Consider the following 15,282-nt stretch of genomic DNA (forward strand, 5'->3'; position numbering starts at 1 on the left):
AATCACTTCTTAGTGCAATGGAGGAGGGGTTGGAGGGGGGGGGAGGAGTTGTTAAAGGCACTACAAAAATGCATGCCGTTCTTGTAGTTAATGTACCATTCCTCCTTCCTCCTCTCTATCATCTAACTCTCTTTATTTGATGTTGCTCTCTCTCTCTCTCTCTCTCTGGATAATAATCAGTTGGTTCTCGCCCTAGTTAATATCTAACTTGGTTTAACCGATGTTCTTGTGTCAGAGTTTCTCTCAGATTCTGCCGTCTGGAGTCAGAGCTGGGAGGAACAGACTCAAATCCCAACCAAGAGCCTTGAACTGGCCTGGGAAATCCAAGCACTCCAGATTCACATGGAGGGTAAATATTTCTCGGTCATTCATTAACAGTTCTCCGGGCACTGCTGGAAGGGCAGCACTGACGGACTCAGTTTAGTTTGGTTCTGTATAATTCTCTTTGAGCTTTCCTTATTTAAACTGAACGATCGGTTTAAATCCAGGTTTTTGTGGTTCCTAATTTTTCTCTGCCTTAACATTCTGTTTGGAAGCTGTGGATGTGAGACTGTCAGTGCATTCAGAACCACCCGGTTTGGGAAGGAGGGGTAATAACAGACTCCGGGATGAAATCGGAACATCAGCACTTACTGCAGTTACAGCATTAAACTGGGTAGGACTGAGAGCTGTAAGGGAAGGATGCAAGGAGGCTTCAAGGTGATTTAGCCAGGCCGAGTGAGTGGATAAACACATGGCAGATGCAGTAGGTCATGGATGGATGGGAAGTTCTACATTTTGGTGTGAAAAACAGAAAGGCAGAGTATGATTGAAATGGTGATCCATTGGGAACTGGGATGCACAAAGGGATCTTTTCACACCAGTCTATAAAAGTACAGGCAGGTGCAGCAAGCAATTAGCAAGGCAATTGGTACAATGGCCTTCATGGCAAGAGGATGAGAATTCAGAAGTAGGGAATTGGAGACACTAAGGACTGCAGATGCTGGAAGTCAGAGTCAATAGATGTGAAGCTGGAAAAACACAGCAGGTCAGACAGCATCCAAGGAGCGGGAAAGGCAATGTTTCAGGCCGATTCAGGTGCTACCTGACCTTGCTGTGTCTTCCCAGCTTCACATCCATTGTCTGAGAAGTAGGGAAGTCTTGCTGCAGTTGCACAGGGCCTTGGTGAGACCACACCTAGAGTACTGTGTATTGCTTTGGGTTTCCCTACCTAAGAAAGGGTGTATGTACCACAGAAGGAGCACAATGAAGGCTCACTCAGCTGATACCAGGCATGACAGGACTGTCCTGTGAAGGGAGATCGCTTTGACTGGGCTTGTATTCACTAGAATTTAGAAAGATGAGAGGGGAATCTGATTGAAAGCTGTAAAATTCAAACAGGTCTAGGCAGACGAGATGCAGGGAAGTTGTTTCCCCTTGGAGGGGGGAGTCTAGAACCAGGGGTCACAGTCTCAGGACTGAGATGAGGAAACCTTTTTTCACTCAAAGGGGAGTGTACCTGTGCAATTCTCTACCACAGAACGCTGTTGTGATCAACTCACTGGCTACATTCGAGAAAGACTCCGAGAACAGCGTTGCTGTTAAATGGGGAGGAAGCAGGAATAAGACACTGACATGGAGGGTCAGCCCTCATCATATTGAATGGCTCAAAGGGAAAAATGGCCTACTCCTGTTCCTAGTTTCTATGTGCAGTCAGAGACCATTCTGCCCATTGGTGCTATGCCAGAAGAGTTTCCAACAGTGGGAAGAATTGTATGGATCCAATGGGGTCTAAGACTGTATCCAACTAAACAATGGATTTGGACCAAGGTGGATTTGCGTCGAGATTTCAGTCATTGGATGGACTAACCCCAAAAGCCTCGAGGTTGCTAACCCTCTGGGATTGTCATCTTTGAGGCTTAACCTCCAGGGCACAGCTGTGAGTGACACAGAAGCAAACTCATAAGAGTGTGAACAAAACTGAGCTTTTTGCACTTTACTTGGCTATTATTTGACTGGGTTGGGCAGTTCAAAGAGGGGATCATGTGATGGAGCTGGCAGAAATCTGTTCAACTACTGATGGCTACAGGAACTGAGACTGTGATGCATTAAGGGAGAAGGCAAATGACCATCTGTAAACATTCCTGCAATGTGATTTAAACTGAGGCATCAGAAGTGGATTCACCAGGCGTTGGTGTAGGAATGCTAGGCTTGCTCAAAAGGCAAGCATTTATTAACCATTGTCAGTGACTCTTATCCAAACTGGACCCAATTTGCACACAGCAACCTCCAACAAACAGTAATGTGATAATGGCTAGATCATCATCCATTTTTATGGATGTTATTGATGGATAAATATTGGTCCCAGGACACTGGAGAGAAATCCCTGACCCTTAATCTTCTACTGACTGTGGAGGGTGTTTTGCATTTATCCAATAGGGGAGAAATTACTCTTAAGATACTCATGTGTGAAATTCTCAACAATAAATCCCTCCTTTCCAAAGCAGCCCTCACCATTCCAGTGTTCTCCACGTTCCCGCTCCATACCACTTCCACCGTGTTGAAAATTTTCATTAGGAGTCAGTGACTTATTCCTTATGGTCCCCACCAGTGACCCCACCAATGGCAAATATAGCCTTGTCCCATAACCCCTTGTTTAGCAACTACTGTTTTCAGGCCCTGGGTAGTAGCAGTGCAGAGAGGTGAGTGTGTGTGGGTGTGTGTGTGTATGCGGGGGGAGGGGAGGGGATTGTGTGTGTGTGAGTGTATGTTGGTGGATGGATGGGTGTTTGTGTGCGGGTCTGTGTGTGTGTGCGGTGTGTGTGTGTGTATGTGGGCGGGTGTGTGCACGTCTTGGTGCAGGGGCTGTATGATAGGGGCTTGATGTGTGTAATCTATGTGAATGGGTCTGTTGTGTATATGTTCAGGGCTGTATGTGTATTTTTTAATATAATATATTGTTCACAGAATGAAGACATTACTGGCAAGATTAACATTGCTTATCACTAATTGCCATTGAGATGGATGGTGTATTGTTTATAGGGGCTGTATGTGGCTGTGTTTGAAAGGGCCGTTTGTGTTTGGAGGGTACATCAGGATGAATAGTAGAATCCTCAAATCCCTTGAGAAATACCAGCCGTAATACCTCCCCACCATCTTGCAAATGCACCAGCAGGATAGGTGTTTGAATATCAGTGTTCTCTTTCAGGTCAACATCCCCAGTACTGGTTCTTGTCCATCAGCTGCGATGGGTGGGCCTCATTATCCCAATGCCTGACTCAGGAACATGGCAGGAAGTTATAAGGAGGGCGGAGGAAATGTTCCAAGGACTTCTTCAAGCCTCCCTTAAGAAATACAACATCCCACTGACTCCTGGGAATGTCTCACCAAACACCGCCCAAACTGGAGACAAGTCTACAAAAGTGCTGACAATCTCCGACAGGCACAGATGGAATCCTAGAGCAAAGAGGAACAAGCAATAACACGAATGTGCAACCACTGTCTCTTCAAACTCCACCTTCCAGCAGGGTTTGAAGAGCCAGCATCAAGCCAGTCAGCTCAGAGCCCACCATTCTGCAGGAGAAAGAAGCTGCTCTTTGTGTCAGGAGACCAATCAAAGAAAGCAGGAGTTTGCTTGGTGTGTCTCTGTGTTTATTGAGGGGGGGTTCTTTATCTGGGGAGGGAGAAGGAGCTGTTTTTATTATTCAGACTGTATGTATGTGCAAGTGTTTATTGGAGAGAGAGTGTGTGTATGTGAGAAAGAAGGTGGGTGTGTGTCTGTGAGAGTGTGTATGAGTGTGTCTGGGTGTATCTGTGAGAGTGTGTTTGGGTGTGTGTCTGTGAGAGTGTGTGTGAGTGTGAGAGTGTGTGGGGGTGTGTGTGGGTGTATCTGTGAGAGTGTGTTTGGGTGTGTGTCTGTGAGAGTGTGTGTGAGTGTGAGAGTGTGTGGGGGTGTGTGTGGGTGTATCTGTGAGAGTGTGTGTGGGTGTGTGTGTGTCTGTGAGAGTGTCTGTGTGTGGGGATGGTGTGTGAGTGTGGGTGAGTGGGTGAGTGGGTGTGTGTGTGTGTGTGTGTGTGTGTGTGGGTGGGTGGATGTGTGTGAGTGGGTGTGTGTGAGTACGGGTGGGTGGATTTGTTAGGGGGGTGTGTGTAGTGCACAGGGGGAAAGGGCAGGGGGTTGTGACATGTGCCTGTCTATCCTGTGAGGGGGTCAAGTGAAAGAAAAATAATCTGAAAAGTTTAAAAATGAAAGGAATGTTACCCTGCTTCTGTTTTGTTCAGGATTGTCGGTGGATTTCTGACACAGCACAATGGAACTGAAGTCATTGAGGGCATTGTGCCAACTTCAGTCTCAGGCCCAGCGTCAACGAAGTGGCGATTTACCGAGGTGACGTACTGAAGTGATAGAAGCCCCAGGAGATTTGTAAAACTCCAGGTGCTAAAGGGCGTACTTGAAGGTTTTATACTGAACTAACACTCACTGCCTTCAGTCAAAGTCTGTCCAATCTGGTTCAGCTGGAGCAGTCAAGCAGGGAGGTGAGGAATGATGTCTTTGGATTGGAGGACTGTAACCAACGGTTACGGCAGGGGCTGGATGGCAGCCAATGACCAAGAGACTGAGCATTCTGACCCAGAGAGGCAGACACTGCCCATGCATTCCAAGTCCAGCTCAGGGATTGGGCCCAGTAAGGAGGAGGAGAATATATTCACAGTATTGGATGAGCCACCCCCATTGCCCCTGCAGCCGCCAGTGGGTGAAGCAGAACTAGAGATGCCAGTGCCTGACATCAAACCAAAGAGAAAATTCATCCCTGACTCTTGGAAGAATTTCCTAAGGGGCCACCGTGGGCGTTCAAGACAGATATCCAACTTGTACCCAGTGTGGGGAGCAGAGCAGTGCTCACCTCCAGTGTCACCCCTTCTGAGCCGGCAGCGGACTGCATCTCTAGGCAGTGACAGCTCAGAGGAGGGCTCTCAGCAAACAGTCAAAGGTCCGCACCCAGGTATGGCAGACTGGGGAGCGAGACAGGGATCGGCAACCATATCTCAGAGTGATCCCACAGAGAAACAGCTCGAGTCAGCCCAGAGTTACACGGAGATGATCCACGTCTACCAACTCAAACACGCATACATGAAGTCTTGGCCAGGATTGCTGCGAGTACTGGGGGTGATGGAGCTGCTCTTTGGAGCAATGGTGTTCGCTTGTGTATGTGCATACATTCAGAAAGATAACCAATGGTACAATGTCCTTGGGGGATCTTTCCCCAGCCTTGGGCTTGGGGACAATTATTACTACAGTGGACCCAAAACCCCTTTTGTCCTGGTCATGGCTGGTCTCGCCTGGGTAGTGACAGTGGGCCTCCTCATCCTGGGACTCACACTGTATTACAGAACCATTCTCCTTGACTCCCATTGGTGGCCACTGACTGAATTCATTATAAACACTTGCCTTTTCTTTTTGTACATGGCAGCTGGCCTGGTCTACGTCACTGGTTTCAGTCTCGGGGGTCTGTGCTACACCATGATAGCCAACAGCCCCCTGTATTACCAGCTGTGCCGTGTGGAGAGCGGGCAAATTGCAGCAGCTGGCTTCCTGTTCATCGACATGCTCCTGTACCTGGTCAGCGCAGTCATATGTCTAAAGGTGTGGCGTCATGAACTGAGGAGAAAGGCAAGAGAAGCCTTTAGGAACAAGGTACACTCTGTAACATCAGCGGCTGAGTTGACACACACTCCATTAGTCATCGACAATATTGTAGAGGGACACTGTTAGATCTGAGCAGCTGGCTCTCGTAAAATGAACCAAACCTTTACAATAGTTTATTGGCAAAAGTGAAGATAAATATAGATACATGTTTGACACAGAAATGAAATCATTATTACCAAAGTCACAAATGAGTTTTTAAAAATATTGTAACTATGGTAAATGCTTCTCCTTATCCTTCTCAACTTGTCTGTTACCCTGCACATGGTGACAACACCCCCCTCTCTAATTTCACCCAACGCCAACCTCCTCCAATGTCACCCTCCTCCAACACCACCTTTCTCTAACACCACACTCCTCCAATACTGACTGCCTCCAACACCACCCTCCTCCAATGGCAGCCTAGTCCAATGCCAGCTTCCTCCAAAACCACCGTCTTCCAACACCACCCTCCTCCGAGGTCTCTCCGCTGTCAGCTAGCTGAGTATGACAGCTCTCTCCTTGTCCTGTTCTTATCCGTCCAATGGTAGGCAGAGAATCACCTGCAACAGCTTCTCTTCCTGCTCCCACACTATTACCTCTGGTGTCCCCAGTTTCCTTGTCCCTTCTCACTATCCCTCAGTGGTTTCATCTGAAAGCCCTGTTAGTTTTCATTGTAACCTGGTGTGGAGGAGCTCCCCTCATTTCCATCTCTCCAATCTGTCACATCAAAAATTATTGCATACAGCTATAATTTTCTCCAATTAAAATGTCATACCTTAGTCCAAAATCCAAGTCTTCTGGTGTTTTACAGTAAAGCTCCTTGAAATACAACCTGTTTATGTATTCTGTCTGTTGGCGATGTTTCAGTTCCAACATGTGAAGATTCTCCCAATGGTGAAAATCAGATAAAGGACGGGGTCTTTCTCTGGAGTTGAGATTTTGAGTGGTTTCATTGACTTGAGAAAAAAATGTTAATTTTAGTTCTGGACGTCTGTAGGTTAGTCTCATAGTGGTTTCATAAAACTTGGCCAAACTGTGTGGTCAGGTGATGTCTAAGGTCATTTTAGTTCTGTCTTTTCATCCATTTTAAAACCATTCAATTCATGAAGGTCCCAGGTATTAAATTGGACAAAAAGTGTTTCTGGAACATTAGCCAATATTTTATGTCATTATGACAATACTGATGACACCCAGCTCTAACTCAGCACCATCTCTCTCAGCTCCTCCAATGTTACTAAGTTATCAGGCAATTTATCCAACAATCATTACTGGATCAGTAGAAACTTCTTTCAATTAAATATTGGGAAAGTGAAACTATTACAATCAGACATCACTACAGATTCCATTCCATACCAAATCTACCTCTCGCTGGAAACGGTCTCTGAAACAGATTCATCACATGCTATTTTATTTGACCCAGAGCTGAGATTTTTTTTATCCATCCATAGGAGGTGGGTGTTGCTGTCTGGCCAGTGTTGGTAGCTGCATTACTGAACTGCTGCCAGTTCACTTCCATATCTTCCAAGTCACCTTCACCACTGCAATGTGCCCCAGCTGAACCCTTCACCAAGGCTTGTGTTATGGCCAGATTCAACCTCAGTGTTTATCCAGACACTCCCCAAAACACCCTCTTCACCCCTTAACTCCACAACCCCAGCACCCTTCCCTGCAACACCCTTCCTACGACACCCTCGCCCCCACACCCTTCTCCCCAGCACCTTCTCCACCAACACCCTCCCACAACCCTTCCCCATCACTCTTCCCCCATACACCCCCTACACCCTTCCCCCCCACATCCTTCCCCCAATACCTTCCTGCCCAATAACCCCCTCCCACACCTTCCCCAAACTCCCCCGCAACACCCCCTCCCAACACCCTCACCCCCAACACCCTTCCTACAATACCCTCCCCCCACACACTTCTCCCCAGCACCCTTTCCCCAACACTCTTCCCCCATACACCCCCAACACCGTCTCCCAAACACCCTCGCCCCCCAACACCCACCCCCCAAACTGTTCGCACCAAGACCCACTCCCCAACTCCCTGTCCACCAACACCCAACCCCCCCAATATCTCTTCCACATTCCTAATTCGGACAAAACCTCATTTCCTCATCATCTCCTGTGCTGACCCCCACTGTGCCTTAGCTCCCTTTCCAGCAGTACTCCTGTTTAAGATTCCTTACAGTTGTTTGGTCATACAGAACTGGAGTACTGCTAAATGAAAAAGTACATAGCGTTGATATTTTCCATCTCATATTCATCAAGACAATCTACAAACATACCAATTCCAGGGAAAGATCAATATTTATGCTGCAAGAGAGGAAAGTGCAGATGGGTTGGCAGGTGGACTCTGATTGTTACAGGAGTTGCCATGGAGAATTGTTGGCTTTCCCCTCGAATTGGTTTGCTTGCGAATTGTCGTGACAAGTGCAAGACAACAAGCTTTTCCAAAATGTATCTTTTATTCTTCAGAGCTCCTCTGATCCTTGTTTCAGACTCCCTGTGTGACATCACCACCTCCCTGTTGTATGTGTACCTCACCTTTAAGAGATCTCACTGTTAAGGGCTCCGTGTGCAGTGAGTATACAGTGTTTTGACTCTGTCTGTGGGTCTGCAAGCATGCTCACAGGAATCAGCTGACTGTGGTCAAGTCTGTTTGTAACTTGTAATGTGTTCCACTGTTTAAATCAACCAACCCATGATATGAATCAATCCGTGAGGAGGATTCAATTATTGGGCCATTAGTAAGACCATTCCCACATCCCTCCTCTAATTCTGACCTCGGTACATCCTTGATTTTCATCCTTGCACCATTGGTAACTTCATCTGCTTTGATCACATGCTGGAGAGTTTTTTCTCTAAATCTCTTCCACCCTGTCTGTTTCTGTAAGATTTTCCTTAAAAACTGTTTTCAGTTGTCTTATATTAGTCTACTTTTACCTGCGAGCTCTCCTATGAAGCACCTCAGAGTGCTTGTTCCATTAAAAGTGTTACATGAAGGCACACTGTGACTGTGTTTAAGGACAGTGAAGGATTTTGAGATAGAGTAGGTGAGGCAGTATGAGCCGAGCTTCCTCTTCCCAATCAGTCTCCAGAGACATGATGTGAGGATGAAACTCGTCAACACTTTGTTCGAATGAAGTTTAGGTTTTAGGTTTATTCAGCCTATCCAGCCCCCGAATCTCCTGTCTAATGTAAAACACAAGCTCGGCACTGTCAGCAGTGACTGGTCCGTCTAATTTGATGTTTTCTCTTGTAGTGTAAGACAGCTACAGTGATGATGGAACAGAAGCGGCCATTCTCATTCAAGCACATGCCTTTCAGGAGGAACACACCTCAGCCCCAGGAGGAGATGGCCATCAGAAATATCCAGCTCCGCTCCGGTGGTCCAGGGACCCTCAACAAATCCATTCCAGCTGGACATGTCCCAAAGCCCCTCATCATTCCTGATTATGTAACGTAAGGATATTTATTTGCATTTGGTACAATAGAGTTTGAGGGTTGCTGAAAAAAGACACTTTACATCAGGACAATTCACAAGAATACCAATTCAAGGCAGCTGCCAAAATCATAGAGTATAGAACATTACAGCGCAGTACATGCCCTTCGGCCCTCAATGCTGCACTGACCTGTGGAACCAATCTGAAGCCCATCTGATCTACACTATTCCATTCTCATCCATATGTTTATCCAATAACCATTTAAATGCCCTTAATGTTGGTGAGTTCACTACCATTGTAGGTAGTGCGTTCCATGCCCCTACTGCTCTTTGAGTAATCAAACTACCTCTGACATCTGTCCTATATCTTTCACCCCTCAATTTATAGTTATGTCCCTTCATGTTAGTCATCACCATCTAAGGAAAAAGGCTTTCACTGTCCACCCTATCTAACTCTCTGATTATCTTATTTGCCTCAATTAAGTTACCTCTCAACCTTCTTTCGTCTAACAAAAACAGCCTCAGGTCCCTCAGCCTTTCCTCATAAGACCTTCCCTCCATACCATCCTGGTAAATCTCCTCTCAACCCTTTCCGTAGCTTCCGCATCCTTCCTATAATGCAGTGACCAACCTGGGTGGCAACATGGACACCAAGATCCCGCTGCTCATCTACACTACCAAGAATCTTACCATTAGCCCAGAACTCTTTATTCCTATTACTCCTTCCAAAGTGAATCACCTCACACTTTTCTGCATTAAACTCCATTTGCCATCTCTCAGCCCAGCTCTGCAGGTCCCTCTGTAACCTGCAACCTCCTTCAGCACTATCCACAACTCTACCGACCTTAGCGTAGTCTACAAATTTACTAACCCATCCTTCTACATCCTCATCCAGGTCATTTATAAAAATCGCAAACAGCAGTGCCCTCAAAACAGATCCTTGCGGTACACCACTGGTAACTGCACTCCAGGATGAACATTTCCCATCAACCACTACCCTCTGTCTTCTTACAGCTAGCCAATTTCTGATCCAAAACACTAAATCACCCTCAATCCCACTACTCCATATTTTCTGCAAGTGCCTACCATAATGAACTTTATCAAATGCTTTACTGAAATCCATATACACCACATCAACCGCTTTACCCACATCCACCTGTTTGGTCACCTTCTCAATGAACTCAATAAAGTTTGAGGCACGACCTACCCTTCACAAAACCATGTTGACTATCCCTAATCAACCTATTCTTCTCTAGATGATTATAAATCCTATCTCTTATAACCCTTTCCAGTAATTTACTCACAACTGCAGCAAGGCTCACTGGTCTATAATTAAATCGATTTTATATGAGAGGAGAATGCTGATTGGTTAGTAAGGGGACTCTGGTAGAGACAATGCTGTGGTGAATGGAACAGTTACTGATGGTTGACAGTTAACTGCCAGGTTTGAATTTTATTTTAGCCTAAGCAGATTAATGCTGTTATATAAATACAAGTTGCTGTTGTTGATTATAACTGATCAATGCCTTCATCATTAATCATACAGAATCATTAATAATACCGTGAGATGTCACAGCACAATTGAGAGTGAGCTCACGCACTGATCATCGGTAAACTGCTCTTTGTTCTTGTGTAGCAAGTACCCAAAGATTGAGTCTGCAGAAGAACGGGAGCGATATAAAGGAGTGTTTAATGACCAATATGCAGAATACAGGGAACTACACACTGAGATACACTTGGCCAACAAGAAGTTCCAAGAGCTGAAGGTTCTCATTGAAAAACTGCCTCGCTACACCGAGAGTTCAGAGGTCAGTAAGTAACTGGGTCAGTAGTGGCACAGCAAAGTCACAGGTCAGCGGGTCAGTTCAAACACAAGCCACTTCCCTTTCCGGGTTCGGGTTACCAACCTTCCAGGTTTATCCTGAAGTTTCTACAAATCAGGGATCAATCTCGAGGACACGACAATGATCAGTAAGGGAGAAAAATCAGAGAGGTTACAATTGAATGTTTTCATTTCCTTTGATCACCTCTGCTTATTTGTTCTTTAAGAAAAAGATGTTTGATGAAACCTCCATGAAATGTGCTTAACCAGAGTTCAAATTCCAGGATGATTACGCCACAGAGAAAGGCCATTCAGCCCATTCTAACTGTGCTAGCTTCATCAAGGCGCAATTCGCCACATGCTACGCCCCAGTGTGCTCCTTAAGGCCCTGCACTCACAGTCACAGAGATATACAGCAGGGAAACAGACCGTTCAGTCAAACTCATTCATGTCGACCAGATAACCCAATCTAGTCTAGTCCCATTTGCCAGCACTTGGCCCATATACCTCCAAACCCTTCCTATTTATATACCCATCAAACGCCTTTTAAATGTTGTAATTGTACCAGCCTCCACCACATCCTCTGGCAGCTCATTCCATATACATACCACTCTCTGTGTGAAAAAGCTGCCCCTTAGGTCTCTTTTATACCTTCCCCCTCTCACCCGAAACCTATGCCCTCTAGTTGTGGACTGCCCCACCACAGGGAAAAGACCTGTCTATTTATCCTATCTGTGCCCATCATGATTTTATAAACCTCTATAACGTTACCCCTCAGCCTCTGGCGCTCCAGGGAAAACAGCCCCATTCAGCCTCTGCCTATAGCTCAAAACCATCTAACCTGGCAACATCCTTGTAAATCTTTTCTGAACCCTTTCAGGTTTCACAAAATATTCCCTTTTATGCTAATAATCCAATTCTCTCTTAAAAGCACTGACTGAATCTGCCTCAGGCGATACATTTCAGGCCCGAACCACTCACTTTCTGAAACAGTTCCTCCTCAAGTCTCCGTTGTTTCTTTTGCCACTATCTTAATTCTGTGCCCTTTGTTTCCAACCTTCCAGCAGTAGGAGCAGTCTTACCCTGACTATTCTATCCACACTCCCTCATGAACACCTCAATCAAATCTCTTCTCAACCTTCTCTACTCCAGAATGTCCCAAATTCTTCAGTCTGTCCATATAACTGAAGGTCAACCCTGTGAATCTTTTCTGCACTGTCCCTAGTGGCTTCACACCATTCTTAAAGTCTTGTCCCCAGTACTCTAGTTGCGATCAAATCAGTGGTTTATAAAATGTTAACATAACTCCCTTGTTATTGTATTCTATTTCCCAGGATGCTTAACACCACTATTCTGGAACAGAGCATAAACAACTAATTTTGATAGTTTCAATGACATACATTGTCTCATTTGTGCTTTGTCCATTGACTTACTTTTTCCTCTCCCTCCCCCTTTTTATTGCACTCTCCCTTTCTCTCTATCTTTCTCAGTCCCTTTCCCTTGTGCCAAGATCAGAGATCAATCAAATTCCAGTAAATGTGCTCTGACCTGACAGAATTGATCTTAAGATCAGAAAACAATAACTGCTATAGAGTCATAGAGATGTACAGCACGGAAACAGACCCTTCGGTCCAACTTGTTCATGCTGACCAGATATCCCAACCCAATCTAGTCCCACATGCCAGCACCTGGCACATATCCCTCCAAACCCTTCCTATTCACATACCCATCCAAATGCCTCTTAAATGTTGCAATTGTACCAGCCTCCACCACTTCCTCTGGCAGCTCATTCCTCACACGTACCACTCTCTTAGGTCTCTTTTATATCTTTCCCCTCTCACCCCAAACCTATGCCCTCTAGTTCTGGACTCCACCACTCCAGTGAAAAGATTTTGTCTATTTATCCTATCCATGCCCCTCATAATTTTGTAAACCTCTATAATGTCACCCCTCAGCCTCCAACGCTCCAGGGAAAACAGCCCTAGCCTTTTCAAACTCTCCCTATAGCTCAAATCATCCAACCCTGGCAACTTCCTTGTAAATCTTTTCTGAATCCTTTCAAGTTTCACAATATCTTTCCAATAGGAAGGAGACCAGAATTGCATGCATTATTCCAACAGTGGCCTAACCTTTGTCCTGTACAACTGCAATATGACCTCCCAACTCCTGTACTCAATACTCTGACCAATAAAGGAAAGCATACCAAACGCCTTCTTCACTATCCTATCTACCTGCGGCTCCACTTTCAAGGATCTATGAACCCGCACTCCAAGGTCTCCTTGTTCAGCAACACTCCTCAGGACCTTACCATTAAGTGTATAAGTCCTGCTAACATTTGCTTTCCCAAAATGCAGCACCTCGCATTTATCTGAATTAATCTCCATCTGCCACTTCTCAGCCCATTGGCCCATCTGATCAAGATCCTGTTGTAATCGGAGGTAACCTTCTTCGCTGTCCACTACAACTCCAATTTTGATGTCATCTGCAAACTTACTAACTATACCTCTTATATAAATGATTTGAATGCGAGCATAAATGATGAAAAGTAGAGGACCCAGCCCTGATCCTTGTGGGACTCCACTGGTCACAGGCCTCCAGTCTGAAAAACAACCCTCCACCACCACCCTCTGTCTTCTACTTTTGAGCCAGTTCTGTATCCAAATGGCTAGTTATCCCTATATTCCATGAGATCTAACCTTGCTCACCAGTGTCCCATGGGGAACATTGTCAAACACCTTACTGAAGTCCAGATAGATCACATCTACTGCTCTGCCCTCATCAATCCTCTTAATTACTTCTTCAAAAAACTCAGTCAAGTTTGTGAGACATGATTTCCTACGCATAAAGCCATGTTGACTATCCTGAATCAGTCCTTGCCTTTCCAAACATATGTACATCCTGTCCCTCAGAAATCCCCCCAACAACCTGCCCACCACCGACATCAGGCTCACTGTTCTATAGTTCCCGGACTTGTCCTTACCACCTTTCTTAAACAGTGGCACCAGGTTAGCCAACCACCAGTCTTCCAGCACCTCACCCGTGACTATCAATGATACAAATATCTCAGCAAGAAGCCCAGCAATCCCTTCCATAGCTTCCCTAGCTACCCTAGTTCTGGGGTACACCTGATCAGGTCCTGCAGATTTATCCACTTTTATGTGTTTCAAGACATCCAGCACTTCCTCCTCTGTTATATGGATATTTTTCAAGGTGTCACCATCTATTTCCCTCCATTCCATATCTTCCATGTCCTTTTCCACAGCAAATACTGATGCAAAATATTTGTTTAGTATCTGCCCCATCTCCTGCGGCCTTGATGATCTTTGAGGGGCCCTATTCTCTCCCTAGTTACCCTTTAATCCTTAATGTATTTGTAAAAACCCTTTTGGATTCTCCTTAACTCTATTTGCCAAAGCTATCTCATGTCCCCTTTTTGCCCTCCTGATTTCTCTCTTAAGATACCACACCAAGTTCAGTGAATTAATCATAATTTTGATCCTGCCATTATGTTCAGTGCATGTGGGGAATAGTAACAGCTCACCTGGTATCGATAGCCCTTCTCAACTCCCAGTGTCTGTGTGTAGAATCTGTGCATAACACCAAATTGCTGCATCACGTAAGCCAGATTTGTTGCACAGACACTTTCACTGAGCTGTAATCTCCAACAGGCTATCTGGAATTCCTCGTCACTCACATGATGGAGATATTGCAGGACCAACTGTTGAAAAGTCTGTGACTGTTTCAGATCAGTATTGTTGTTTTTAAACGTCTAAGTGTTGGGTGTAACTCATCAGAAGCCAGCAGTCCTGGAAGTTGTAAGAATAGATTGACTACAACAGCCTAGCCCTCGGACCTGCATCTCGTCCTGAGGGAAGCCTCCCATTCTAATTAGTTTCTTATTGTCTCAGTAGTTTGAAAACAAGAAAGTCTACAATTGGCCTCAGAATCGTGAGATACAGGGGGAAAGAATAATCTGGGGTTCCTGTTCCCAAAGCCAGCCACTAACACTGTCTGGAAATTATGGACAATTGTTAGGAGAGAGCAAAAAAGAAATTTGCATTTTGATCAATTTAGATTTAGGTTCTCTTGTCACGTGTCCTCAAATGCAAGATGCAAAGGTAAAGGTACAGTGAAATGTATATAATGGCACCACATGCAGCGCCATCTTAGGTACAAAGTACCCTGGTACAAAATCTTAGTTACTGAAGAGGAAAAATAAAAAATCAGTTTAAAAGTTCAGCACTACAGTCTTCTCAGTGTGAACATAGAAAAGTAAAGAAATAAAGTTAAAAAGTCAAACAGGACAGTGCCTTTCATGACCTTAGAGCATCCCAAAGCTCTTTACTACACATCA

At 45.2% G+C, this 15,282-nt stretch overlaps 1 protein-coding gene across 1 annotated transcript in view; it reads left to right on the forward strand.

The window, feature by feature from the left end:
* Positions 1 to 264: 264 nt before the first annotated feature.
* LOC140494435 (uncharacterized) overlaps positions 265 to 15,282 on the forward strand; it is a 61,414-nt gene continuing 46,396 nt past the window's right edge. Inside the window, exons 1-5 of the mRNA XM_072593619.1 lie at positions 265 to 349; positions 3,188 to 3,616; positions 4,261 to 5,674; positions 8,927 to 9,126; positions 10,743 to 10,914. Of these exons, the coding sequence (XP_072449720.1) occupies positions 4,523 to 5,674; positions 8,927 to 9,126; positions 10,743 to 10,914 (1,524 nt within the window). The 5' untranslated portion in view covers positions 265 to 349; positions 3,188 to 3,616; positions 4,261 to 4,522. The remainder of the gene's footprint in view (positions 350 to 3,187; positions 3,617 to 4,260; positions 5,675 to 8,926; positions 9,127 to 10,742; positions 10,915 to 15,282) is intronic.

Source organism: Chiloscyllium punctatum, chromosome 24 (assembly GCF_047496795.1).
Source record: "Chiloscyllium punctatum isolate Juve2018m chromosome 24, sChiPun1.3, whole genome shotgun sequence".
Classification (NCBI taxonomy): Eukaryota; Metazoa; Chordata; class Chondrichthyes; order Orectolobiformes; family Hemiscylliidae; genus Chiloscyllium; species Chiloscyllium punctatum.